This window comes from Pipistrellus hanaki (assembly GCF_964339955.1).
Source record: "Pipistrellus hanaki genome assembly, chromosome: 6".
Classification (NCBI taxonomy): domain Eukaryota; kingdom Metazoa; phylum Chordata; class Mammalia; order Chiroptera; family Vespertilionidae; genus Pipistrellus; species Pipistrellus hanaki.
The window spans coordinates 29,957,537-29,984,565 of NC_140508.1; the positions used below are offsets into that span (position 1 = coordinate 29,957,537).

Below are 27,029 nucleotides of genomic sequence, written 5' to 3' on the forward strand. Positions count from 1 at the left end.
GCCCACATGAGGAAGCCTTGTAGGTACATGTGAGCTGGGAACCGGGACCTGAATCGTGGGTGTGGCCATCAGAGCCCTCAGCCTGGGTGAGAACAGCCAGGAGAGTTCCTTGGGGCAGAGAGCCCCCATCAAAGGGCCCGGCTGGAGAAGAGACGCTCAGGAAGGTGGCTGCGGAGGAGCGCCACGGAGCAGGAGGAAAGCCGGGGGAGCAGGCGGCCAAGGCCCAGGGCAGAGCGCGCCTCTAAAGGCTGGCGGCACCTGGGAAGGACGCTGGTTCCACACACACCCCCCCCCTCCAATCTCCCGCCAAGTCAGCACCCCCCTTAGGAAGCACACAGGAGCCAGAATTTAATCGATGTTTATTTGTGTAACTGGAACATTCAGGTGTATAAATAAGGTACTTTCCAATGTACAGTCCATTGTGTTCTGACACTGCGGTGGGGAAGAGACTACATGTCTGGTCCAACACTGATCAGAGGGTGCAGAGACGGCTGTGTCACAAGCAGGCAGATCCAGGGAAACGCAGCAGCCAGAAAATGCTCTCAATTCCCTTTCTGATCTGGTGTTCCTTGGCACGGAGCCAGCAAACCCAGGACAGGAGCCTAACGGAGGTGAGACGTTAGCGTTCCTGCAGTCAAGGTCACAGACAGCGATGCGGGTGGTATCGGCAAACACCATTTCACATGGGACAGAATGAGCAGAATGCTCAGCCCAGCGGCCCTCGGAGCGCTACATCCAGGGAAGGCTGCGAAGGGCTCGGCCCTCCCCAATGCGGAGGCCCTGCAGGGGCCCAGTCCCACTGGGAGCCTTTTCTCTACAGATGAAAACCGCCTGGTCTGTAACAATGAGGGAGCAAGAGCCAGGCCAGAAGGATGAAAGAGCAAGCCCCTGGCCAGTCCCTCCCAGCAGCTGCTAACTGGAACCACAACACCCTCTCCCGATTCCTGCATAACCACAGCCTCGTGAACTAACTGAAGGGGGAGGCCATGAACACAGTGGGTCTGATCTTCATTCCCCACTGACACCCAGTCCAGCCGGTAGTTCCGAGTTATTACTATTCCAGCGGCTTAAGAATTTCACAGATCCCCTTTGTCAACACCATTCCTTCAAAGTGAGGAATCCTCCACCAAACACACACACACACACACACACACATGCACTCCCCATCTCCTTCCAGAATATGAAATTAATTCTTTCTCACAGTCGACTGCCTGTTCTCCCTTCATTCCTGAATCACCCACGTGTTCCTTTGCTAACCTACAATCCAACAGGAGCACCCACATCATCTACCCTCAGCGGTCACCTGCTTCTCTCCTGTTAATTGTTAGGAAAGCAGGAGGCAAAGGCCCGACTTGTTACGTTGTAAGGGTGCGGGCAGAGCTTTGAGCATCCTGTCTGTATTCTAACCTGCCACAGAGGTGGCTTCTCTTTCTCCGCGCTCTGGTTGGAGAGGGCACTGCTGCAGGCTCCTGGCGGTGTGTGCAGGGCAAGGCCCTTGGCCAGAGGGGGAACTGGGGTCCTGAGCCAATCACAGAGAGGCCCTCACTGCCCATGGAGCTGAGGCACCACCGGCAAGAGTAAAGTCCAGGCCGGGGGCAGCAGGAAGTGGGCCAGACCTCAGGCACACCGTTCCCGCCGAGTATGAATTGCAAAGCACCCTCACATCCTCATTCCTTTCGTCATGCTGGCCTTCTAATGAAGCACCGCACCAGACACTGTGGTGGGTGTTAAAACCGGGCTGTGAGGCCGCTTTCCCGCGAGCAGGGCAGGTGGCAGTGTAGTGGCCGAGAATGCAGTCTCTGGCGTTACAGCACCTTGGGTTCAAATTACCAGCTGAGTGCAACCAAGATAACTCCCATCGACCGAGCACTTACTCTGTGCCAGGCTCCGTGCTAAATGCTTATGTGTATTAGCTCGTAGATCCTCAACTAATCCCAAAGGCAGGCGCTGTTCTCAGACCCAACCCCCCAGACCCAGTTTGACCCCAACATCTGTCTTCCTAACCGCTGCGCTCAGCCTGCCCCGTGGCCTCCGTGATGGTGGTTCCAGCTGCTCCCTCAGAGCCCCTGCTGCGGACAGCAGTGACAGTCTGCCAGGGCTTACTGTCTCGTGAGGCGTCCACGACGGTCACCTGGACACCCTGACTTTGGAAGAACAGGAACCCTGGGTACAGGTGACCTCATCCCTTCTCTCACCACATAATCACAAGGTGGACACAGATGTGCATTACAAAAAAAAAAAAAAAAACACCAAAAAGCAGTGTGACACAGGAAGAAGTTCCAGCAATGACTATCACACTGGTAGCAAAAAATCACTCCCTTCCAACACTGACCTTGGGCAGCCTCTCAGGGAGCAAGGCCACTGTGCAGTTTGCCGAGAGTGGTGCTCTCCGCCCTGAGTCATTCACATCCTCCCCACCCACCCGTCCGCACCAGGGATGTTCCTGGGCCTGCCAGGACTCTGACAGTCTGAAGATCTGAACTCAAGGATCTACTTGGGAACTAGCTTAGACTCAAATCACAGGGTTTGCTTAAGCTCCCTTAAAACATACCTTTGGAATCTTCTTGCATAATATAAGTCACTTTACAGGATAGGGGGCCCGGTGGGAAAAGATAAATATCACTGACGTGATTTTAAAGTCCACTTCTGACAGAGACACTAGTTTCAAACATACATTATAGAATTGTACAACTCTAAATGTTTTAAATATAGTTACACTGTAGATACTAAAAGGTTCAGAATATAAAACTGCCCCCTCCTCAAAAAAAAATCAAAAACATAAACAAGGCCCAGGCTGCCTTAAAAGGTTTTACTTGCAGGAGTAAAACGTGTGTAGGTCTGTGATGCTGAGGTGGCATGCGCACACAGAGGGAAAGACTTGGGTGTCCTGTGAGTAGTGACAAGAAGAATTCACCAGGTTCCTCAAAAAAAGTAAAAATGGAACTGCCATTTGACCCAGCGATCCCACTTCTGAGAACATATCCTAAGAATTCTGAAACACCAATGAGAAAGAATATATGCACCCCTATGTTCATAGCAGCATTACTTACAATAGCTAAGATCTGGGAACAGCCCAAGTGCCCATCAGTAGATGAGTGGATTAAAAAAAAAAACCTGTGGTACATTCACACCGTGGAATACTTTGTAGCAGTAAAAAAAAAAAAGAAGTAACCCTACTCTTTGTAACAGCATGGATAGAACTGGAGAGCATTATGCTAAGTTAAATAAGCTAGAAAGAGAAAAACAAGTATCACATGATCTCACTCATATGTGGAATCTAATGAACAAAATAAACTGATGAACAAAATAGGACCAGAAACATGGAAGCATGGAATAGACTGACAGATCTCAGAGGGAAGGGGAAGTAGGGGGAAGGCAAGAGATTAACCAAAGAATTTACTAGTATATGCATATATGCATAACCCATGGACACAGACAATAGCGTGGGGAAGGGCAGGGGCAGGGTGGAGGGGAGAAATGGCAGGGGGGAGGCACATCTGTAATATTCTCAACAATTAAAAGCTCACCAGGGAGGGTGCCCAGGCTCAGCCCCCTGCAGAAGAGCCCTGGTTGCTGTAGCGCCTGGTTCATCAGCTCCTTTATATCTCTATTTATGAACTAACAGCAACTTAAGCTCCAGCCTGTCACAGGTCAGGCCTCCTAAGCTTGAGGGAAGAAATGGTGCAAAATTTCAGATGCACTGATGCCACGTTCACAAAAGCAGGTGGGGCTGGGACGACCCAGGCCTTGTCCTGGCGGGCAGATGCTACGATGGAGCCTGGAGTCCACCAGGGACCCTGGGACTCTCTCTCCCCTCTGGCCCTCAACTTCCTCACAGCAAGGTGCTCGTGGCCCTCATCGAGGTGCCTCGGAAGGTCGTTATGAAAATCTATAGGATTCAAACTGGGAAACAAAACAAAAATCTCTGAACCAGGCATGGCATTTGGCAAAGCATTTATGAATACAAATCAAGTGGGGAACGGAAAGCCATGCGCGGGAGTAAGGACCTGAATTCGCGAGGAGGGAGGGCACAGTTTCAGTCGCATTTTATTTTTCACACACACACACAAAATGGACCTGAAGTAAGTGTGCCATTAAGATCTGCACAGGTATGTGTTAAAACAGTCTCTTGAATCTCATCTTAAATGATGAAACATCATGAATAAATGGAAGAAAGAAAAACGTTGTGCTACACAGACACTGCTCTCCAGACTGCCCCCGTGGAGAACTCCAAAAACAAAACCCCACGCTGACCCCGTGGCATCCTTGCCGGCAGCTCTGGTGAGCAACCACCTCCAGCTTCCCAGGACCCCCCGGAGCTCCGGAAACCCTATCAGCAACCGCTTCCACAGAGCAACGTGCCAGGCACCCTGATCCCAAACGCAGCCCTGAGCGACTCGCCTGCTGCTGGGCTCCCACCGAGACACCTGCTCCCAAGGACCCACCGTGCCCACAGGGGGCAGCACGAGACAATGAAGCGCCTTCCTGTCCCAGTTCAGGAGACCAAGCTCATTCTCCAATAAGAAAACCAAGTTGCCGAAACCGGTTTGGCTCAGTGGTAGAGCGTCGGTCTGCGGACTGAAAGGTCCCGGGTTCGATTCCGGTCAAGGGCATGTACCTTGGTTGCGGGCACATCCCCGGTGGGGGGTGTGCAAGAGGCAGCTGGTCGATGTTTCTCTCTCATCGATGTTTCTTGCTCTTTATCTTTCTCCCTTCCTCTCTGTACAAAACCAATAAAATATATTTTTTTTTAAAAAGAAAACCAGGTTCATTCCCAATCACCACCTTAATTCATTGCTGAGACACTGCCTCGTCTTAAGAATAAACATTGAGAAAAGACCAGCAAACACACTTCTGGGGGCCCAGGACATGACTCATTGCCGACAGCTGCCTCTGCTGACACGACCTTGCTCAGCCAGGGTCAGGGAAGACTGGAATTAGAAGACCTCAGAAAACAGAGCGCAGAGAGGGCTGCATCCCGAGCACCCGGGGCCCACGGCCAGGACGAACGCCCATGCAAGACAAAAATCACATGTTTTTAAGGGGGAAGTGGACCTGAAAAAGAGGAGCCATTGCTGAAATGGAAGTGAAGGTTCAGAAGAAAGGCCCGTCAATGCTGCATGCGTGCGGAAGGGCGAGCGGTCTGCCCCAGGATCGGGGCTGCGTGTAAGCTCAGGGAGGCAGGAAGGCTGATTTAAACAGAAACAAAACAGACGAGCACCAAGCCAGGTGTGAAAGCAAGCCGTCACGCCCGTTTGGCAATGAGAACAACCGTGGCACAGAACAACTGGACGCACTGGGGCACCAAGTTCTCTGTCCTGTACCCGCTTCCCGAAGTCAAGCTCATCCCTATCATTAAGAAGGGAAAACAAAGTAGATCACAGTTGTTGTTTTTTTAAAAAATAAGGTCCCCCAGTAAAATACAAGCTACATTTAACTGGTCACATTATATAAAAAGTGTGCATTTAATCTTCAGAATAGTCTAACCTCTAATTGGGTTGGGTTTTCCAGAGTTTTAAGTAGGACTTTGTGGTTTCAGTGAAGAAGACTTGGCAATTGAAATCACTATAAGAAATAAGTGATCTTTAAAACATACACAATACACATTGGCCTCAGGAGTTAAATATATACAATACAGCAGCTACGTGGGTGGTCAGTCAGGCAAAGGGGCACAAACGAGAAGCCCTCTGCCCCCTGCCTAAGGGCCAAGCCCCAGGGAGGATTCAGCAGCAGCCAGTCCACAGCACAAGCATGAACACCATCGTCCCTGAAAAGACAGTGAGCGGACTGCCCCCAAGGAGCCATGAGCCTAAACGTGGGGGAAGGGGCTCGGTTACAGTACAGGCTACTGTATACACTTGAAATATTACAGTGTGGTGTTTTCTACCAGACTATTATAAATAATGCTGCGTGCTCTCTCTCGAGAAAACTTCTCAGTCTGTGGTGAAATAACGTGAATCCATATCTTAGAGCAGAGCTCAGCTTCCACAGGATTTCACGTGGACAGAATGCTGATCTGAGAATAAGCCTTTGTCCCTCCAGCCCACGGCAGGCAGACCCCTGGGGCTCCAGGCAGGATTACAGAGCAGCTCGGGTGAAAGCTCTCCTGGCAAAGACATCCCAGCTGTGCACCTCCTCCTGCTGGGGAGGAGGGGTAGTACAGGCATGGAGGAAGCTGACAGGGTCGGAACACATGAACAGACACTCCCTGATGGAGCCCAGTTCAACTGATGAGACCAGAAGGACCTGGGCAACACTGTCTTCCATGTTTTCAAAACTTCTGTTTAAAAACCCAAGTAGTTTTACCCTCATGACTTCTTTCCAACTCAAAGCTGTAGTTTACTCACAACCCAAATCATAAGCACATAGACTGTATATACAGATTTAAAAATAAAAATTTAAAAAAACCCACAGATAAAAAACACTCTACAAAAAAAAAAAAAAAAAAGACAGCGAGCTGAAGCCTTGTCACCATTTCAGTCACACCAGCTGGGCTGGCCTTGGTGCCCGCCCCCGCGCTCAGTCCTGCTCTCTCAGCCCTGCGTGGCCCCTACTAGTCCTCCGTGGTATCTGTCAGCATCCCCTTGTCGATCAGGTGAGACTTGAGTGTGCTGAAGATGTGGAGCTGCTGTTCTGGCCGCAAGTTCATGAACTGCTGAATCAGCTTGCTTGGGTTCGGGCCCCTGGAAGAGAATGTGATGAAATGCACTGAGGGGGCCCAGCAACTTCTAGGGCTGATTATCCAAGTGGCTGCTCCAACCTCTGGATTCTCTACTAAAGGGGCAGATGGGCTCGGGAATCCAAAAGTAAATAGTAGCAATGGAAAACTGCATTTATATTTAGGATGCTCTTCACTAAAACTGAGATATAGCTACAATTCTAGAGTTTCACCCTATTTAAAAATCCACCAACTTGGTGCAGAGGGAAAGGCAGGTACCTGATAAAACTGGCGATGTACACATTGACAAAGGTGGCCATCAGATACTGGCAGTCAAAGCGATCCATGATGCCTCCGTGGCCAGGAATAGTATTGGCAAAGTCCTGTGAGAGGCAGGAGAAGAACTGGTGAGTCTCACTCAGCCAAGATCAAACCCTGGCCTGTGGTCCCACCTCTGTGTCCAGCTACTGCCCTGAGTAGCTGAGAGAGACTAAGTGAGAAGCAAGCACTGACTCAATCTCAAGTTACAAAATGTTGTTTTTAAGAAAGAGGTAAGATATTAACAAATAAATGAAAAATCCAACTATTGAATTTCCCCAGAAACAATGTCTTTTTATGTAAGCTACCTAAATTCTGTGCATGGGTGAAAGCACACATTAATAGCCTAATATTGTGAAGAGGTTGTAGTTGACAGGGTGGGGCCAGGGGAGGAAGGCAGAAGACAGGTGAAGAAGGGCCTGGCTGGTTGACAATGAAAGGAACAGAGGGTTTTCCTACTTTGATTTTAAAGGCTCGTTTGAATCCACTTGCAAAGAACCCTCCAAAGGGACCGATGAGCGAGGCAAAGGTGGAGAGGGCAATGCTGTGAATCTGGAAAGGGTACATCCGGATGATTTTCTGAGAAAAATAAATGAAATAAAAGTCAAGATGCCTACAGGCCAGGCTTATTACATGTTAACATAAGTAACTCTTTATACAATTAACTATATTCCCCCCCACCCCTCCAAAAAATATAATTAGTAAGAAGACTGATTTTTTAAAAATCTCTAATGTCTGCTTAATAGAAGACATTAAGATATTCTGCATTTAATTTTTTGATATATTGTTTTGGTTGAAGTATATGAAGAAAATCCAGCCTTACACAGATACGTAGTTGAAAGAGGAAGAGTATTTCGGCATTATCTTTTCAGATAATTATGGGTATTCTTTGATACTACACCAGAATTTGATAAGTGGTAGTTCCTTACAAATCTGATGCAATGTGAAATCTGAAATTTTCTTTTATACTCTTAAATTAAAATCCACTGGTCTATCTGGCACTCTGAATGGATCTTTTACCCATGCCTAACTGTGTGAATCCATTCATTGAGTTATGTCAACCTTTCAAATGAAGGCACATTTAGCTACACAATGTCAAAACATTATGTATTAAAGCTAACACAGATCTTATCAGAAGACCCTTTAAGTATTAGGATGCTGTCAAGCTCATAGAAGGCACACACTTTCTAAAATTCCACATTCACATGAAAGCCACATTCTATCAGTGTTAAAAATTACTATCTTCTCCTCGAAGTGACATGCTCATTTCATTCATTTTCAAGAAAAATGTCTGTCAACTATCTAGTCTAAAACACTATAGTTTGTCAGTTCTTTTCAAGTAAAAATTGTTTCTATAAAAAAGCAGCTAGCGTAGAGCATCAGCCTCGGGATTGAAAGGTCTTTGGTTCGATTCTGGTCAAGGGCACATGTGTGGGTTGTGGGCTTAATCCCCAATAGGGGTCAAGCAGGAAGTAGCCAGTCAATGATTCTCTCTCATCATTTATGTTTCTATTTCTCTCTCCCTGTTCCTCTCTGAAATCAATAAAAATATATTTTAAAAAGAAAAAAAAAAAAAAGCAGTTAGGCCCAGCCAGTGTTGCTCAGTGGTTGAGCATCCACCTATAACCAGGTCATGATTTGATTCTTGGTCAGGGCATATGACCGGGTTGTAGGCTCAATCCCCAGTGGGGGACATGCAGGAAGCAGCCCATCAATGATTCTCTCTCATCATTGATGTTTCTCTCTCTCTTTCCCTTTCCCTTCCTCTCTGAAATCAATAAAAAAATATATTTTAAAAATTAAAACAAAAATAAATTTAAAAATTTTAAAAAACCAGCTAAGCTAGTTCATAAGTTAAGGAAGTGTCTACACGTTTTTCCTTTAGGTAATCAAGTACTTCAGTATTCAGCAAAAGTGTTTTATGCTGTTTTGGTATAGAGTATTAGAAAGATGTGTACTCAAGGGTCAAAATTTAATAAAATAAATAATTTTACTATTTCACCAAAGACACCCTTAAAAGGAACTGGCTTATTTTTATTGAGAGGGTGTAGCATGAAGACTCCAATGATTTAGTCCAGTTTGGTGCCACCACCTTCACCCATGTTAAGTCACCCGCAGGTTTACCCACCACTGCTTTGGTCAACAAAGTGGACAGGGCAAATAATGTCACAGTATTATTATAAAAGCTAGAGGCGCAGTGCACGGGATTTGTGCACTGGTAGGGGGTGTGGCCTGTGGGAATCAGCCTGCTATGGGAGTGTTGCTCATCCCAGTCAGTGGAGTGGCTGTGGACCCGCCCTCTGAGCGGCTGCTCCCTGGTCCAGCATCTTCTGTGGAGCCACTTGTCTCTCCAGGGGACTCAGTTAAGGCCAGGCCCAGGGACAATAGACTGAGTGGCAGCAGAGTAGTCCTCAGTCCCACAATGGCCACGAACCCACCTCCCAGCCTCTGGGGTCACCCGGCAGCGGTGGCACGGTGCAGCTTGGAGGCGTCAGAAAGAGGGGGCAGGGAGCGAGGAGGAGGAACCTGGGGCAAGGAGGCGACAATAGCAGCCTGGGTTCCTGCCCGTTGGCCCAGGATTTGCAGCATCTGCTCAACCTGGTCAGCCACGCGGTACTCCTACTGTGGTAGTGCACTGACCACTAGAAGGCAGCTCTTGCATTGAGTGTCTTCCCCCTGGTGGTCAGTGCGCATCATAGTGACTGGTCGACCGGTCATTCTGGTCGTTCTGCCATTCAGTCGCTAGGCTTTTATTATATAGGATAGTTGTGACCTCAGAGACCCCCTGAAAGGATCTTAGGGTCCTCCAGGAATCCCCAAAGCACACTTGGAGAATCACTGGTCCTAATGATTTGAAGTAGGAAGAAAAGTCTCCTCCTGTCCTCACCGTAAAAAGACTTAACAATTCTCCTTTATCCTGGGGCCACAACTTTGGGGAAGGGAAGGTGGCTTTTCTGAGTAGTGGAGAGGGGGCTCTCTCCTGCAGTCACCACCCCACTGAGGTTAGTTCCCTCCACGGAAGTGCACATACCCAGCCAATGACCGACTGGATCACTTCAGGAATGTTGTACTCATGTAAGCGAAACAGGTCCGAGGGCTCACAGTCCACAGTGAAGCTGTTGGTGTCATTGTTGTACTCCACGGGGCAGACAAAGCATCTGTACCCAGACATCACATAGGACAGCTGAGGATGAAGAACAGAGACAGGCAAAGGAGACAAGTTCGGCCACCCTGCCTGGGCAGCAGACACCTGGTTTTCCCACGTCCCTTACAGTGCCTAGCACCCTCTAACTGCAAGCCACGCGCTAAATCAGAGGTTTAGGCCAGAGCCGGTTTGGCTGAGTGGTAGAGTGTCGGTCTGCGGACTGAAAGGTCCCAGGTTCGATTCTGGTCAAGGGCATGTACCTTGGTTGCGGGCACATACCCAGTAGGGGTGTGCAAGAGGCAGCTGGTCGATGTTTCTCTCTCATCGACATTTCTAGCTCTCTATCTCTCTTCCTTTCTCTCTGTTAAAAATCAATAAAATATATTTTTTTTTAAATCAGAGGTTTAGGTTTCACCATTTTACCTGAACAAAGGGAGGGAGGCCACACCCTGTTGAGGTTGCACACATGCATACTTGCTCAAACATTCCTGTGCTGACTGAATCCAGGAAAGACCTGAGAAATGTGGTATGTGGCGAAGGAACTATAAGAAGTTTCTACCCACTTGGAGAGCTACAGTCCATTTTCTCAGAATCTCTTAACTTACTGCTCACTGGAGGCAGGAGGTTAGGGAACTGTTTAGGGAGAGGCAGGCAGCCAGGAGAAGAAAACAGAAGAGCATTAAGGTAAGGAAGCTAACACTAAAGAACAGATGGACAACACACAAAGGGGAGAATGGTCTGGGTCAGAGCAGGGAATGGTGTTCTTAAAAGGGCTGGGAGCCGGGACTGGTTTGGCTCAATGGATAGAGCGTCGGCTTGGGGACTAAAAGGTCCTGGGTTCGATTCTGGTCAAGGGCATGTACCTTGGTTGCGGGCATATCCCCAGTAGGGGGTGTGCAAGAGGCAGCTGATCAATGACTCTCTCTCATCGATGTTTCTATCTCTCTATCTCTCTCCCTTCCTCTCTGTACAAAAATCATTAAAATATATTAAAAAAAAAAAAAAAAAAGAGAAAATCTGAGCTGGAGTGGCATATTTCACCCCACCCCTTACTCGTCAGTGCCAATCACCCAGACCTTGACATAGCAAATGCCTGAACAAGAGCGCCACCTGCTGAGTATTGCATGCATCGGCAACAATTCAAAACAGGTGCACATGGCCCCTGCTCCTAGACTACCAAGACCCTGCTTGAAAACTGGCAGATGAAGACCGGCTGGTGCTCCCTGTGCCAGTTACAGAGTGTGCCAGGCCGATGCCCCTCTTCAGAGCAAAGTCCCCATCCAGGAGGACAGAGTCCTTGGCCCTGGAAGACATGCCCTCTAGTTCTGGATAAGCTTCAAAGATGGGTATGAGGCTTCTGTCACTCCCCCACCTAACAGAGAGCCACCACCTACCAGAAGGCCAAACAGCACAGTTGCAAAGAAGCCCCCAATGAAGCCTTCCCAGGTCTTCTTCGGTGACAGCTGTGGACAGAGAACAAGTTCTTAGCAGAGGGAATTTTGGTATCTTTGGCTTTGGAACAATGAATATTGGTTAAAACTCTGTTAATCACCTCACCTTCTAAAATACCTCCATACTTGGTTTCCTTGTTCCCTACCTGATTGATTCCCCTCAGTTTCCTTTCTTGAAGTAGTCATTCAAATCATTTAATTATGTTAAAGAACAGTATACTAATTAAAGAGCAATACTCAAATTCATATCAAAACCCCCAAAATATGCTTATATAGTCTATAAAAATATTTTATTTTTTGCTGGAATAAACAAATATTTATGTGCAAAAACATGAACTTGGACCCTAATTTCAGATCACATAAAAATTAACTCAATCAGAAGGAAGGCAGGGGAGGGGAGAGAGGGAGATAAGAGATCAACCAAAGGACTTATATGCATGCATATAAGTATAACCGATGGACACAGACAATAGAGGGGTAAGGGCCTGTGCAGGGGGTGGGCAGGAGGAGGCTGGGAGAAATCAATGAGGGAAAAAGGAAATATATATAATAAAGAATAAAGAATTTAACAATAAAGAATTTGAAAATAATAAAGAATTTATAAATAATAATAAATAAAAGTAAGAAAAAATTTAACTCAAAATAGATCATTATTCATAAAACAATATAACTTTTTAAATTTACATTTGATTCTATTCTTCCTTAGGCACCAAGTATATTAGTCTTTATTCTTTTTTTTTTTTTTTCTTTCTATAATCTTTTGCATTTGGGCAACTCATTTTCTCTTTTCTGTTTCTGTCCATTTCTCTTAGTTTTTGAATTTTTGATATTTGAATTTTCTTTATTAGCTTTTTATTTTCTTGTGGGTAACTGTCAGTGTTTACCTTTGTTTTTACTTTAAAACTAATGTAATACCACCTTTCTCCAGGATGGCATGAAGACATACACACCAGCTAGACCTCCTCTGTTTCCCAAGCTGATCTACTCGTATTGAGAGCATCTCCCTTCCCCGCTTATGGTGATAGTTCATGTTAGGGTGATCCATTTACCTTGATGAGTGGGGTCCGACCAAAGAAGAATCCAAACATATAGGCCATGATGTCATTACAGATCACACAAGAAATGGGGACAATGAACCTAGGAAATAAACCAAAGGATAAACACTACCGAAATAGTAATACCTCAAAAGTCCACAAAATAATACCATTCATAAATTCCAATACTGAACAAAATAACTCAGAGTTCTTGTTACCCATTAAGAAATAACTTTTTTAAATAGATTTTTAAATTATTATTATTGTTTTTGAGAGGAAGAGAGAGAGAGAGAGAGAGAGAGAGAGAGAGAGAGAGAGAGAGAGAGAGAGAGAGGTGTATGAGATAGAAACATCGATCGGCTGCCTCCCACTCGCACCCAACATGATGGAACCCACCACTTGGGTATGTGCCCTGACTGGGAATCAAACCCACCACCTTTTGGTGTACAGGAGATGCTCCAACCAACTGAGCCACCCGACCAGGACAGAAATAACTTTAAAAAAATAAAATACCAAACAAGCCCTTCCTACTACCTGGCACATAGCAGGCATTCAAATGTTTACTGAATAATAATAATCTGGCCACTCAGTGTATTTACTGTGTACTACTATAATCTGGCCACTCAGTGTATATCCTATATAATAAAAGGCTAATATGAAAATTGTCCCCTCGACCAGGAGTTCAACCAGCAGGCAGGCTGGCCAACTGCCCATGTCCCCTCCCCCTGGCCAGGTTGGCCGGACCCCATCCATGCATGAATTCATGCACCAGGCCTCTAATATATTTTCTATAGTTATTAATTATTCAAATTTTCTTCTTCATGACATTTAGTAGTTTACTTTTTGCCAGAAAGTCATAAAAATTTCTTCTAAGATTTCAAATTGGTGCCATACAGTTGCATTATCTTTGATTCTTTAAATATCCCTATACCTGTTCATCTAGAACCGTGGTTCTCAAAGTGTAGGTCCTGACGAGCAAAACCAGCGTCACCTGGGAATGCACTAGAAATTCAAATTCTCAAGCCCCACCCCAGGTGTACTAAAGCAGAAACTCAAGAGGTGGGGCTCAGCAACTTGTGTTGTAACCAGCGGAAGAGGAGATTCACTGGCTTAGAAGGTAAGGCACCTGTACATTGGAAACACTTACTGAATGAAAGGGAAAATTCTCCCACTCTCATCACTCACCAGATCATTCCCTCAAACAGGTTGTGGATAACAAGATGTGACTGGGTGACAACAATCAGTAACGTTACATGGGTCCAGCCAAACTGCAAAAGAAGAAAAAGAGTTAACTTTACCTATCTGTTTACCTTAAAAGGAACTTCAAATAATAGGCAGTACCAAATAGAAAATTGCTGAGGAACAGGTAGGAAAGATAATTGCTCTTATTAGAAGGGAGAAGGCACAAAACAGGCCTCTGGGAGAAATTCTGTCCCCCAGCTACAGTCCCCATCAAGTCAGGACCACAAGGCTCACTAGTAAGTCCTCTATGCTCTGAAAGCCTGGGTACTTCTAAGTATGTATTGAGTGCCTGGGGCACTCAGAGAAGGAATATGTCCCAGTTGAGAAAGTGATATAAGATATCTGTCAACAATGCCTTAGGCATTGAGGCAGGATCCTAAGAAAGGAGGAAATTTCTTGGCAAGTGGAATGAGGGAAATTGAGAAATTGAGACAAATAGTTCAACACGGCTGAGCAATGTTAAACAAGGCCTGCTAATAAACCCCAAGATCTTATCTTCCCTAACTGAGGATACATAGGAGCAGATGGTTTATACTTCTCCCCAACCAAAGAGTAGCTTAAATCACAATAGTCAAGGAGAGAGATAACAGAGATCCAGATAGTGCCATTAGGGCTAGCCAAACCCAAAAACAGATGAAATCAAGAGAATAAATAGCAAAACAAACAAACAAACAAACATTAGAGCCAAACAAATCCAAAATAAAAAATAAACCAGTGAAGAGGATCAGAAAATAAACCCAAACTCCCTATATGCTCATTTTGATGCATCAGTAGACTAAAGAACACACCTGGAGAACTATTGACTATTCTGTTGAGACCCTTCAAGAGACCTCCCCCTAAAATTCCTGCCTACAGAAAAACAGATAAAACACAAAGGACAGTGTGCACTCTCCCTTGAGCATGCTTGTGCCTCTTCTTTCCTGAGGTGTGTACTTTTGCTTTCTTTCTTCTAAGCTCTAAAGATCCCCAGGAGACTTGCAACCTGGGGAACGGTGGGCAGCTTATCCAGGGCTAACCCCCTGAACCTATTTCCAGGGGCCCTCCTTTTGCCTCTGTAACTTGTTTCCTGAGTCCATGCAGCCCAGCATGGCTCACTTCTGCCATTTCTGTTATGTAATTTCCTTTATTGTGTCTAGGCAACTCCTGGTGCTGCCTTTTCTATCTTAAGCCCTTCCTTTGTTTCACTCTCCCCAGCTCTGATAAATTTACTCTCAAAATCACCTTGACTAAAATCGTGAAATCTTTCTTACATGAAGTCAAGAACCCAAACATTCCAGATTGTGCCAGGGCAGACCTGGCTTGGTCCCGGTCTCTTTCTAGTAACAGTGTTACCTATAACCTTACCTGGAGCCCACCTTCTTCAGGACATAGTGGAGAAATTGGTTAAATTAACTGATGTAAATTAAGTAACAGGGATTTGGTCTACTAGTAAGTGGAAGTACAGTTGCCAAACAGGACCTCTTCTTGAGTGCTCTGGGTTCCAGATACATACAGAACAGACTGCACCTGAGCTTTGATTTCTTATAGGAAAGATGAAACACCTGTTGAATTTCTATAGAATTTCATTTAAGCCAAGACTTCTGACATACACACACACACACACACACACACACACACACAACACACAAACACACACATTTCCCTTACCATGTAGAACTGCAGACGGTAATGCTTCTTGACCAAACTCAATACAAACATGCAGAATCCTGGTTTGAGGAGGGAGGAGAAAGAGCAAAATTAATCACATTCTGCATTTACCTTTGTTCTAGTTCTTTCCTTTAGCTGTGTACATGATCGTGACTGTGATCCTTTGGCTAATTTCCTGGCAGCATCTAATCAGTGCACAATCCCAAACCCCAGGAAGAGGAGGGGGGAAGAAGACACAAACAGATTCTTCAGATAGCAATCAAAAGGGGAAAAAATGACTCCTTCAAGACAATCAAAGGAAGGCACTATCTTTAAATCTTGTAGACTTCAATAAATTTTGGCTGTTGTTCACCAGATAAAAATACGTTGATCCTCGAGCAAGCACCAGCAAAGAAGTCAGGACAGCTGCCTGATTTTATAACTAAAATTTTATTGAAACAAAGCTATACCCATTTGTTTACATGTTGTCTGTGGTTGCTTTTGTGTTACAAGGGCAGACTGGGGAGTTGCAAAAGAGACGCTGGGCCCCCAAAGTCTGAAATATTGATTATCCGGACTTTTAAGAAAAAGTTTTCTCCCCCTGTCCCAGTGAAGAGGTCTGGTGAACAGAGGATCCATCAGGTATGGAGTAGAAGCCACCCCTGTCTTTAATGCATATGGTGGCAAAAAATATCTGTAGCCTCCACCCGCTTTTCCAGGAAGGAAAAGGACTTTTACCCATAAGTGTGCGAGGCCCCTCAAAAGCACTTCTGCCCTGAAGAGACCACCTCGCTGTGCTCTCCCGCTGGGGGGCTGCTTTCAGATTCTGAGGCATATCCTCAATATCTGCATATCCTCTGAATATCCTCCTCTGAATATCCTCAATGTCTGCAGACTCATTAGCAGCGAATTTTGTATCTTAATACCCAGGTGTCATTCAGAGCTAATTAAAAATAGGTTAGACAGCCGAAACCGGTTTGGCTCAGTGGATAGAGCGTCGGTCTAGGGACTGAAGGGTCCTGGGTTTGATTCCGATCAAGGGCATGTACTTTGGTTGCGGGCACATCCCCGGTGGGGGGTGTGCAGGAGGCGGCTGGTCGGTGTTTCTCTCCCATCAATGTTTCTAGCTCTCTATCCCTCTCCCTTCCTCTCTGTGGAAAATCAATAAGATATTTTAAAAAATATATATCTTATTGATTTTCCACAGAGAGGAAGATATATATTTATTGATTTTCCACAGAGAGGAAGATAGACGGATAGAGAGTTAGAAACGTCGATGAGAGAGAATCACCAATCAGCCGCCTCTTGCACAACCCCCACCGGGGATGTGCCCGCAACCAAGGTACATGCCTTTGACGGAATCGAACCTCGGACCTTTCAGTCCACAGCCCGACGCTCTATCCACTGAGCCAAACTGGCCTGGACAATAAAATACATTTTTTTAAAAATAAATAAATAAATAAAATAAAATAAAAATAGGTAAGACAAATTTAGGCCAGAACAACTTTCTCAGGTGCCTCAAACCAGCCTTAAAGGTAGCTATGAAAATCACCAGTACTAACAGAATGAGAGTTCAGTTTAAACTGAGTTTAGATGGACCAGCACTTCACTATCTGCCAAGTTTTAATGTATCTGATTTAATCCTCAGGAAGTCCAGTTTTAGCTCTAGATTAAAAAAGAGCTCACTGAAACTCAGAATGACTAAGCTTCCAGTCTCTCTGAGGTCAGTCTATGAAAATCCAAATCAGTAAAATTTCCACCACCCTGCATGCCTGTCCTTCAAGGTGGTCTTCTAAGAAGACACTCCTAAAGATGGCTGACTACTTCCACTTTTTTTTTTTTTTTTTGGTGGGGGGGGGGTTGGTAAAGGCTGACTTTTAAGTTATTAAAACAGGTAGCTTTACTGTATACAATTTATGTCCTATTACAATTTTGTTTATGCGAAAACATAAGCATGAATGTATAAAAATAGTGTATTATTTTATAATCTGCCTTCTAGATTCTCTCTCAAATAATATAATACTTTTATATTTCCATATTTTAATAAATCCATGTTGGGGGAGAAAAAGAAAAGGTGGTTTTTGTTTTGGTCACACCGCAGGAGTTAGGACAGGACCATGCTGTGCTGTCTTCCAACGGAGGCTGCAACACAGAGACAGAGACTGCAGTCCCCATACCCACAAAGCCGCTCAGTCCCACTTCTCTCACTAATGCGCTGCCACAGCTCACTAAGGCAGAGCCCTCAGCTCTGCTCCCCTGCACGATCAGCGTTAACCTCCTCAGAGCTTTACATTAACCAAGAAACTCCCCATTTCCTACTCAGTGGACACACAAAACCAGAACTCTCGAGCCATTCAATGCATACCTATCAGGTAGAGAGTAAAGGAAATGAACCGGTGGTATTTGCTGAGAATCCGCAAAGGCTCCTCTCTCTGGACCAAAGTGAAGAAATAATCCGTCACTGTTTCACCGTAGAAGAAATAATTCACGCACAGTAAGAAGTACCTGTAAATGAAGACAGGTCACTGCGGTGGGGAGCACTTGCAGCCTGTCCTTACAGGGAGGCTGTCGAAGAACCAGAGGAGAAGACCAGAGGAGCAGTCCCACACCCTCAGGACCCCCTGTTCTCAGTGACACTGGAGGTGAGAAGCTTGCCTATGGCAGCTTTCATTCATCCTCCATCTATCACAAACCTGGGACTCAGTTTTTGCTCCTTTTGTAGAGTCTCTATACCTAACCTAAGAACACTCAAACCCTAAGATAAGATTCCAAAGCATGCCTCATCCTGCCTCCTGGTCTTATTTCCACTCTTTCCAACAGGAACCCTGCATGCATGCCTATCAGGTTGCCACCTAACTGCTTTGCTCCTGTCTCTTCCCTGCCTGGACATCCTCTTCACTTATCTCTCTTCATTCACTGTTCAAACACCATTTTCTTCATAAAACTCTGCCCGATCTAACATGATATCTGCCTCCCCAGCACTTACTTCTATAGCATATCAGCCACTCTGCTTTCTACTGAAGACTCCTTCAAGGCCAGGCCTATGAAATACTTGGGTCTCAAAGGTGCTATGCAAGTCTGTGGCCATCACTCCTCTCCCACCCACCACCGCTGTAAATATCTAACACAAAACACTATCATCCAAATCTGTTGCGGGTCCCTAAGGGGCTGGAGAGCTTACCAGCTGAGGGTCCTGAACCAAGGTAGTTCATAGGAGTGGTAGACATTGTAGCCAATAGTGATAATCTCCTGGAAACACTTTATCTGAACACACATCACCTGTAGGACACACAAGAATTAGACCACCTGATATGATCTTTGGAAACAGAAACCAACAGGTCATGGGACTTCAAAAAACACACTATATTTAAGGAAAATGTCAATCCCTCAATGATTCAGCCTTTTCTCTCTCGAACTATCCCACATGGCAAGGTAGCCTTTTATGTCACACAGAATAGATCCAATTTCTCACAATAAAAACATGCTTCTAAAGTTTTTATTAACTTTTTATTCTAGAATCTCCCAGGACTCAATCAATTTCTTCCCTTTTTGACTTTGCATACAAATACTCAAAAACCCCAACATCTATGCTCCAGGAAAACAATAAACAAAACCAAGAATCACAGTTAGATCAGGAGTCACAATATAATCAAACAGTTGAAATAATAAAATCAAATTTTAAAATGAAGAGGTATCTCCTGGCTGTAGGTCAGTGGTTGAGCATCAACCTATGAACCAGGAGGTCACGGTTCAATTCCCAGTCAGGGCACATGCCGACGGTGCAGGCCCAATTCCCAGTGTGCGGCATGCAGGGGGCAGCGGATCAATGATTCTCTCTTCTCTCTCCGTCTCCCGTCTTCCGAAATCAATAAAAATATATTTTTAAAAAATAAATTAATTAAATAAAATGAAGAGGAATTTTTAACCACATACAACTGGCTTAGGCCAGTGGTTGGCAAACTCATTATCAACAGAGCCAAATATCAAGAGTACAACAATTGAAATTTCTTTTGAGAGCCAAATTTTTTTTAAACTTAAACTTCTAACGACACTTCTTCAAAATAGACTTGCCCAGGCCATGGAATTTTGTGGAAGAGCCACACTCAAGGGGCCAAAGAGCCGCAGTTTGCTGACCACAGGCCTAGGCCAATGTCCCTCCACTTGCCTGCTAAAAAGTAAGAAGCCACAGATACTTTAAAAAAGAAATGTTCTGTGAAGCCTGGACCCCAAATGAGTCCCAGAACTAACCCAGCTCCTGGCTCTTCAGATGGCTGATCCTGCATGACAAACTGAAGGTAGAACTAAAACAGTATGCAAGTGGCACTTACAATTATCATTAAAACCATTGGTCCCAGGTAAATGATGATGAAGAAAAATGCAATCATGGCCAAAGTCAGGATGCCTCTCACCCACCAGTTCTTCCATCTAAGTTAGAGAGGAGGGGAGGAGAAAGCACGTTAGGAACCCAGCAATAACTGAAACGCAAACCCAAGGGGTGGCTCTTCCTGGGAGGAGAGGGCCTGAGGTTAGTGCCTTCCAGGAGCACCTCCTTCACCTGGTCAACAAACTAGCCACATCCTGGTGGGAGCAGGGCTGCCAGAGCCAATGCCTCACCCCCAGGCAATGGGCATTTGGAGATTGTGGCTGTTGCCCATCCTCCCGAGGGGCAGGGGCATGTTGCTCTTGCAGTAAAGCCACCTTGGCACATGTCAGAAATGTGTCAGGATCGCCGCCGTGAGTCCCATCTGTTATGCCACCTGCATCGTTGTGGTGATAACAATATTAAACAGTGATAATAACAGGTATCACAAATATGCACCTGGCACCTTTATAAGGACTTTATGTATATTAATTCACTCAGCCGTCAACACTACTAGTTCTTACAGATGAGGATCTGGGTGCACAGGCCATACAACTGTGAAGTGGTTAAGCTGGGAATGGAACCCTGGAAGCTGACTCCAGAACCCATGCCCTGAATCACTGAACAATACCACTTTTCAAAGGACACATGTGTGGGAGGCACCACTGACACATGTTTAGATAATGTTTTGGGATCTTATAGTTTGTGTTTTTAACCTACCCACATAGCTGGTGTTGGAGGAATCAGAGTCTCGGGAACCAGAATTACAACCCTGGATTCACCCAAGTTAAGACATTTCTCAATTAACTTTTTATTCTAGAACCTCCCAGGACTCAATCGATTTCCAGGAGAATTTTTAAATGTCCACAAGGATGTGCAGGGAGAAGGGAAAACTAAACTTTGAACTACAAACTTGGGCTCCTCTATGAAAAGCAGTCCACCCATCAGTCAAACCCCAGGGACCATTTCTCCACATGTGCTGTGTCAGCAACATTGCCCACCACCACCCCACAGTCCACCCTTTCGTCCTCCTCGGACTGCCCCTCCCAACCACCTGGAGCACCTTTCAAATGCCAGACCCCTCCAGGCTGTGCTCGTAGTTGCTGTTAAGGTGACACTCAATGAAGCCCTGGGCAGAGGCAGGGGACACTATGGGAATGCAAGTGGACAGAGTGGACTCCCCCAAGATTGTGGGCCCTCTGAGAGGCCTGGGTCTTCCATGGCACTTGGACTGGCGACAAGGCCTCCAACAAGCACCCGCATCATTACGCCAGGTTACCTTGAAGACAAGTTGGAAAGGGCCCTATTGAGGACCTCCGGGGTATCGTCTGCAGGGGTTACTAGGGGAGCAGCTTCCGCACGGTTCTCACTGTCCGATGCAGTCTCTCCATCTGCCTTTACTTCTGGTTCTGACTCCTACAGAGCAACAAAACAGAGGGGGAAAAGGTAAAACATGAAAAACATGCCTATCATAGAAGATCTGTGGGCAAAGACCCAAATTGGCCCTGAGGACCTGGCACTGTCAGGTGACATAGCAGATGGGACTCACGGCGATCCTGACAGTTCTGACATGTGCCAAGGTGGCCCGTTCTCTACTGCTGAGCAACATGCACCTGCACCTCAGGAGGATGGGCAACAGCCACTGTCTACACAATGCCCATTGCCTGACAGAGAATAGTCCAGAAGAGGGAGAGAGGGGCTCCTTCATATCCAAAGAATGCAAAAAGAGGCTGTGACTAGATTTCATTGGACCTCATTCCTGATCCTACTACTCAGAGCTTTTATTTCTTAAGGTAATTTAGCATAGTGGCTGTGAGAAGGGTGGGTGAGAAATCAAATCACATAGAATTAGACAGTAACAACAATATTACTTAGTATCTGCATAGCCTTTCATAGCTTTTAGAGCATTCCCCATACCTGTGGACCTAAGAGCAGTTCTGGGAGGAAGGGAAGAAACAAAAAGATCCCTATTTACAAATGAAGACCCAGACTATGAGAAGCTCCATGGCTGGCCCCAAATCTCCTATTAGCCCAGGTCCTCTGAATTAAGTTTGTTCATCCCACTAGATTTCCTTTTATTCAAGGATCTTGGAATCCATTTTATTTATTTTTTTCAGTAAGAAATTCAAAATTAAATAAACTAGAAATGCCAAAAGGATGTTTTACCACATCTTTAAAGATTCCATTATATATGTGTGCAACTATATTTAAGTTTAAATTAGGGAAATTTGAGTTTCCCAAACTAGTAAATATATGAAATTAAGAACCATTTTTATGTTTACTGGCCATTTGTATACTTTCTGTTGTGAAATGTCTGTCAAGTCACTAGCTATTTCCTACTGAGTTTTCTGCTTTCCTTTCATTGATTTGTAGGAATATTTTATACATCCCAGACTTAAGTACTGTGTCACTAATGTGTTCTCCCAGCCTTCTCTAACCCCAGCCCCACCCCAGTCATTCCCTCTAACACTCAGACCTTCTCCCTCTCGGCACTGGCCACAATGAGGGTTTACAAGGCGATCTTACCAATTGTCTACTGCTCCCTAAAGATGGGAACCAAGACACTTTGTTCTCACAACATCCCATGCCTGGCACACAGGGAAATACTTAGTAATGGATGGGAGGATGGAAGAAGGAAACAGGGAGTTAATTCCAGGTATGGACAAGAGATACCCAGCGCCTACCCTCGGGGAAACAGGTATTTCTAAATTAAATTGCAACTGTGATAACACCGCAAAACCAAAGGCCTTTAGTCTGAGATTGCTCATATAAGAGACACTGGCTTTGGTAAAGGACCTGTAGAGATGGTCTCATTACTTGAATCTGAGGGAAAGAGCTATCTATACTTCCTGAAGACTCCAACTCTTCCACAGCTGGGCCAGCATCCTTACTTCATATTACTGATTGTTACAGATGGCGTGCAGTTGATAAAAGAGTATCTAATAAAAGAGTAATCTGCAAATTAACCATACCTCTGCTGCACCCACAAGCTATGCCCATCAGCCAATCAGTAGTGAGTATGCAAATTAAGCCAACCAAGAAGGCTGCAGCCACAGAGTGAGCAGGAGGCTTGGGTTTCCCCAGAAATGGAGGAAGCCAAGCTTTCCGCCCGCCCTGGCTTGCTCTGGCCTTCACTCAAGGCTACAAAGTTTCAACTATAACAGATAAATAAATCCCAGATACCAGGGCCTCTGCTTGAGTTGCTGGGGGCATGGCTGGCCTGCAAACCACCACAGGCCCTTCGCCCAGGCCACCCCACACCCCAGGGAACCCCCATCCTGATCCGGGACACCCTTTGGGCAAACCAGCTGCCCCCAACCCATGCACCAGGCCTCTATCCTATTTAATAAAATGATTATGCAAATTTACCATCACTCCAACACACAAAATGGCTGCCCCCATGTGGACACAAGATGGCCACCACAAGATGGCCAGCAGGGGCAGTTAGGAGGGACCAGGCCTGCAAGGGAGGCCAGTTGTGGGCGATCAAGTCAGCAGGGGAGGGCAGTTGTGGGCGATCAAGCCTGCAGGGGAGGTCAGTTAGGGGTGACCAGGCCAGCAGGGAAGGGCAGTTAGGGGCAATCAGACTGGCAGGGGAACAGTTAGGCATCAATCAGGCTGGCAGGGAAGTGGTTAGGGGGTGACCAGGCTGGCAGGCAGAAGAGGTTAGGGGCAATCAGGAAGGCAGGCAGGTGAGCAGTTGAGAGCCAGCAGTCCTGGATTGTGAGAGGGATGTCCAACTGCCCGTTTAGCCCCAATTCTAGATTGGAGAGGATGCAGGCTGGGCTGAGGGGGACACACACCACGAAATTTGGGCACAGGGTGTGTGTGTCCCTGAGCCCAGCCTGCATCCTCTAGTGTTAAGATAAAGAATGGAAAGCCCTGATCAGTGTTGCTCAGTCGACTGAGCATCCTCGCAAGCACAGAAAGTCACACAAGTGCCTTTGGACTTCAGTATCCTCTCCTTATAAAAGAGGCCCAGCCTGGCTGGTGTGGCTCAGTGGTTGAGCATTAACCTATGAACTAGAAGGTCATGGTTCAATTCCCAGCTTGGATTGTGGGCTGGATCCCCAGTGTGGGGCATGCAGAAGACAGCCAATCAATGATTCTATCTCTCCCTCTTCCTTCTTCTCAGAAAGCAATAAAAATCTATTTTTAAAAGATAAGAGGTCCAGAAAGGGCCCTCCTTACCTGTGGGGGTTCACTGAAGAGGTACAACCAAACTCCCACCCATGACTATGTCCCATTCTACCACCCTGAGAAGTTCTGAAACAAAGCAGCACCTCCCAAATTATCCCTTTCCAGTGAGACTGAATGAAGACAAAGGCATTCAAAACAGCTTTCCATTCTTTATCTTTTTTTTTTTTTAAAGAGAGAAAGAAAGGGGAAAGGAGAGGGAGAGGGAGAGAAAAAAACCATTGATGCCATGTGATCGGCTACCTTCTGCACACACACAACCCTCCCCACCCCCACGCCCCCGCATCCTGCACATGCCCAGGTTGCAGATAAAGAGCCCGCAAGCAACCTGGCATGTGCCCTGACCTGGAGAATCAAACCAGAAGCCTTCAGTGCATGGGAGGACGCCCAATCGAGCCACTCCGACCAGGGTTTCCATCCTTTATCTTAACATTATCACCCACACCCCATCTGTAACAATCAGTAGTATGAAGTAAGGACACTGAGTGATTATCTAGACCTGACAACTAAACCAAGGGGCTTCAACAAAAGAGTACTGGGCGTGGCCGCAGAGGGCTCCCAACAGAGGCTCTTGGGGAGCATCTAGAAGCCACGGGGGCTGAGCTTGAGCACAGCAGGCAAGAAGGCATGTGCCTGTGTGCAACGCTCACATACACACAGACACACACACACACACTCACAGGCCCCAGCACAAAGTTATTTTTAACTTATCCATTCTGTTGTCAAGGAGACTCGCAAAGGCTGCTGGTTCCTCGGGGAGGAAGGGCAGGAAGGAGCCAGGCAGAGCCCCTGCAGGGGAGGGGCGGGGAGCTCTGGCTCAGCACTGACTCCCTCGACCTTCCAGGCCCTCAGATAAATGTTAGCCCAGCATTGTTTCCTGCTGTGTCATCATATGTGATTCCTCTCCCTCCTTGCTAGGATGGGGTGAGGCCAAAAGCAGTAGGAGATCAAGAACTGCTATAAAGACACTGACTATTGTTATAACCGAAGAGGTCGGGCCTGGGATGAACAACTAGGAAATTAAGTAAATGCCCCAAAGGAACAAGCCTGAAGGAGATTAATTTCCCAGGTTTTACCTGCAAGATCTCAGGCCTCACCCCAGGCCACTGAAAAAAAAGCCCTTTTCTGGAGGCTCTGTCTGAGCAGGAGATCAACATCTATACAGACAACCATTCTCCCACCGGCAGAAAGCCCAATTCTTGTGCAAGGGAGCAGCCTCCTAAGACATGAATGGGGAGGGAGCATGTCAGCCAGTCCCCTAGGCTCCTGACCCCGAGCCAACCACCCTGCCCCAGCCCAGTGCCACAGGAGAGCCGGCCAAGGGAACAGAAGCTTAAGAGAACCTGGAGAGGTCTGCAGTGTTCTAGCTCCTCCCCACCCCATGGGCAATGAATGGCCTTGCACTTGGGCTGCTAATGCCTGAGTAAAGGAGGCCAAGTGCAGCTTCCATCGTGGACCCAGAAGGAAGCAAGGACCTGGAGCCCACGTTTGCTCCCAGAAAAGTGACACTTGCTGGGCCAAGAGTCAGGGTAAGAAGCGCAAGAACCTTCAACACCCACCCCAGGCAACCTGGGTGCCTTTGCCAAGGAGAGCGGAGTGGGGAAAGAATGGTGGCCATCAGGCCTTGCTGAGACGCACGTGCTAACCAATTACATGAGCTCAGCGTCTGCCTGACTTGCTTTCCTCTTTCACACCTCCAACAGGCAGCCCCAACGCAAAACTGATTCACTTCCCAAAATTACGTGGAGGTGGACGTCTGAAACACAAATACTAGTACTCTCTGAAGTGTGGGAAGAAATAGGAGAACTTATTTCTATTTGTCTTGTTCGTGTTTTCTTTCCTGTGCATGCTTTCTAAGTACATGTATAAAAGTAAGTTTGTGCAAGCTGGGACACACGTGGATGTGTTCTTTCCCACTGCACTCAGAAGTGTCTGGAACATAGCAGGCACCCAAAGATTTGTTGAACTAATAAGATAATTAATCCTACTTGACCTGCCATGGGCAAATGTCCAGACAGCACTGAGAGTATGACAGAACCCATATGATTTCTAACTCACAGGCCAAGACCCTCACCTTGGCCTCCACGATGGTCCTCACGGCAGAATCAAACCAGTGCACACTCCCACCACCCAGCAGGGTCCCCACTCAAGTTCTCGGACCAGCACAGGCCGCCTTGCCCATCATCAGCCCAGCCCTAATCCCCCAGCCTCTCTTCCCTACCTGCCCCTCCTTTCTCCCTCCCTCCCTTTTTTCTTCCTCCCTCCCTCCCCTCCTTCTCTCCTTTTCAGCCCAAGGATCCAGACCAGAGGCCAAGTGAAGTACACCCTATCACTCAGATTCTGTCTCAATCACCACCCATCCTCCGCCACTTCCTTAGCCATTTCCCAAGTGGGCTGTGGTGCTGGCGTAAACAGGAAACAAAAGTGGTACTTTAAGAGAAAGGGGAAAAAGCTCCTGCGAGGCCGCCTTCTTTCTGGGTCACTGAGTTCCTACAGGGGAAGGCAGACGCACTGAGGGTGATGGACACGTGGAGTCTCCTGAGTACCAAGGGCTCAGGTAAGACCTGTCGTCATTTTTGGAGAAACTCCTGCTCCAAAGGCTTCTCATACCAGCCTCAGGGCCCTTCTCCCAGCCACAGCTGCCCGGAAGCCAACACCCGCAGCCCCTCAGAACAGCACAGAAGCCTTCCTTCAACAGAAGCAAGAGAAGGCACCAAAGGAGGGCCCGAGGGAGCAGCTGGCTTTTCCTGGCCTGGGGAGGGGCAGGGCTAGGTCCGGAACAGCATTTGTAGAACTCATTTACACCGCCTTCTCAGGCTGAGAAATCCTCCTCCCTTTTCTCATTCCCCCTCAGTTCCCAGGCTTCCCTGAGGGCCCGCCTTGGGTTCACAAAAGCTAACTGGCAGCATCCCTTGAAGGCGCCCTTTCTGTCCCTCGTTGGATCAGGGGCCCACCCTCAACCTCTATTTCTCAAGACTCCACAGTGACACCCACAAGT

The 27,029-nt window shown here is 46.6% G+C and overlaps 1 protein-coding gene across 1 annotated transcript in view; it reads right to left on the reverse strand.

The window, feature by feature from the left end:
• Positions 1-342: 342 nt before the first annotated feature.
• Positions 343-27,029, reverse strand: part of CDS2 (CDP-diacylglycerol synthase 2) — a 50,872-nt gene continuing 24,185 nt past the window's right edge. Inside the window, exons 2-13 of the mRNA XM_084886835.1 lie at positions 21,114-21,250; positions 19,803-19,899; positions 18,656-18,753; positions 17,840-17,979; positions 15,496-15,554; positions 13,792-13,874; positions 12,622-12,709; positions 11,516-11,584; positions 10,008-10,160; positions 7,436-7,555; positions 6,938-7,041; positions 343-6,683 (exon numbers count right to left, since the gene is read on the reverse strand). Coding sequence (XP_084742961.1) covers positions 6,554-6,683; positions 6,938-7,041; positions 7,436-7,555; positions 10,008-10,160; positions 11,516-11,584; positions 12,622-12,709; positions 13,792-13,874; positions 15,496-15,554; positions 17,840-17,979; positions 18,656-18,753; positions 19,803-19,899; positions 21,114-21,250 — 1,278 coding nt within the window. The 3' untranslated portion in view covers positions 343-6,553. The remainder of the gene's footprint in view (positions 6,684-6,937; positions 7,042-7,435; positions 7,556-10,007; positions 10,161-11,515; positions 11,585-12,621; positions 12,710-13,791; positions 13,875-15,495; positions 15,555-17,839; positions 17,980-18,655; positions 18,754-19,802; positions 19,900-21,113; positions 21,251-27,029) is intronic.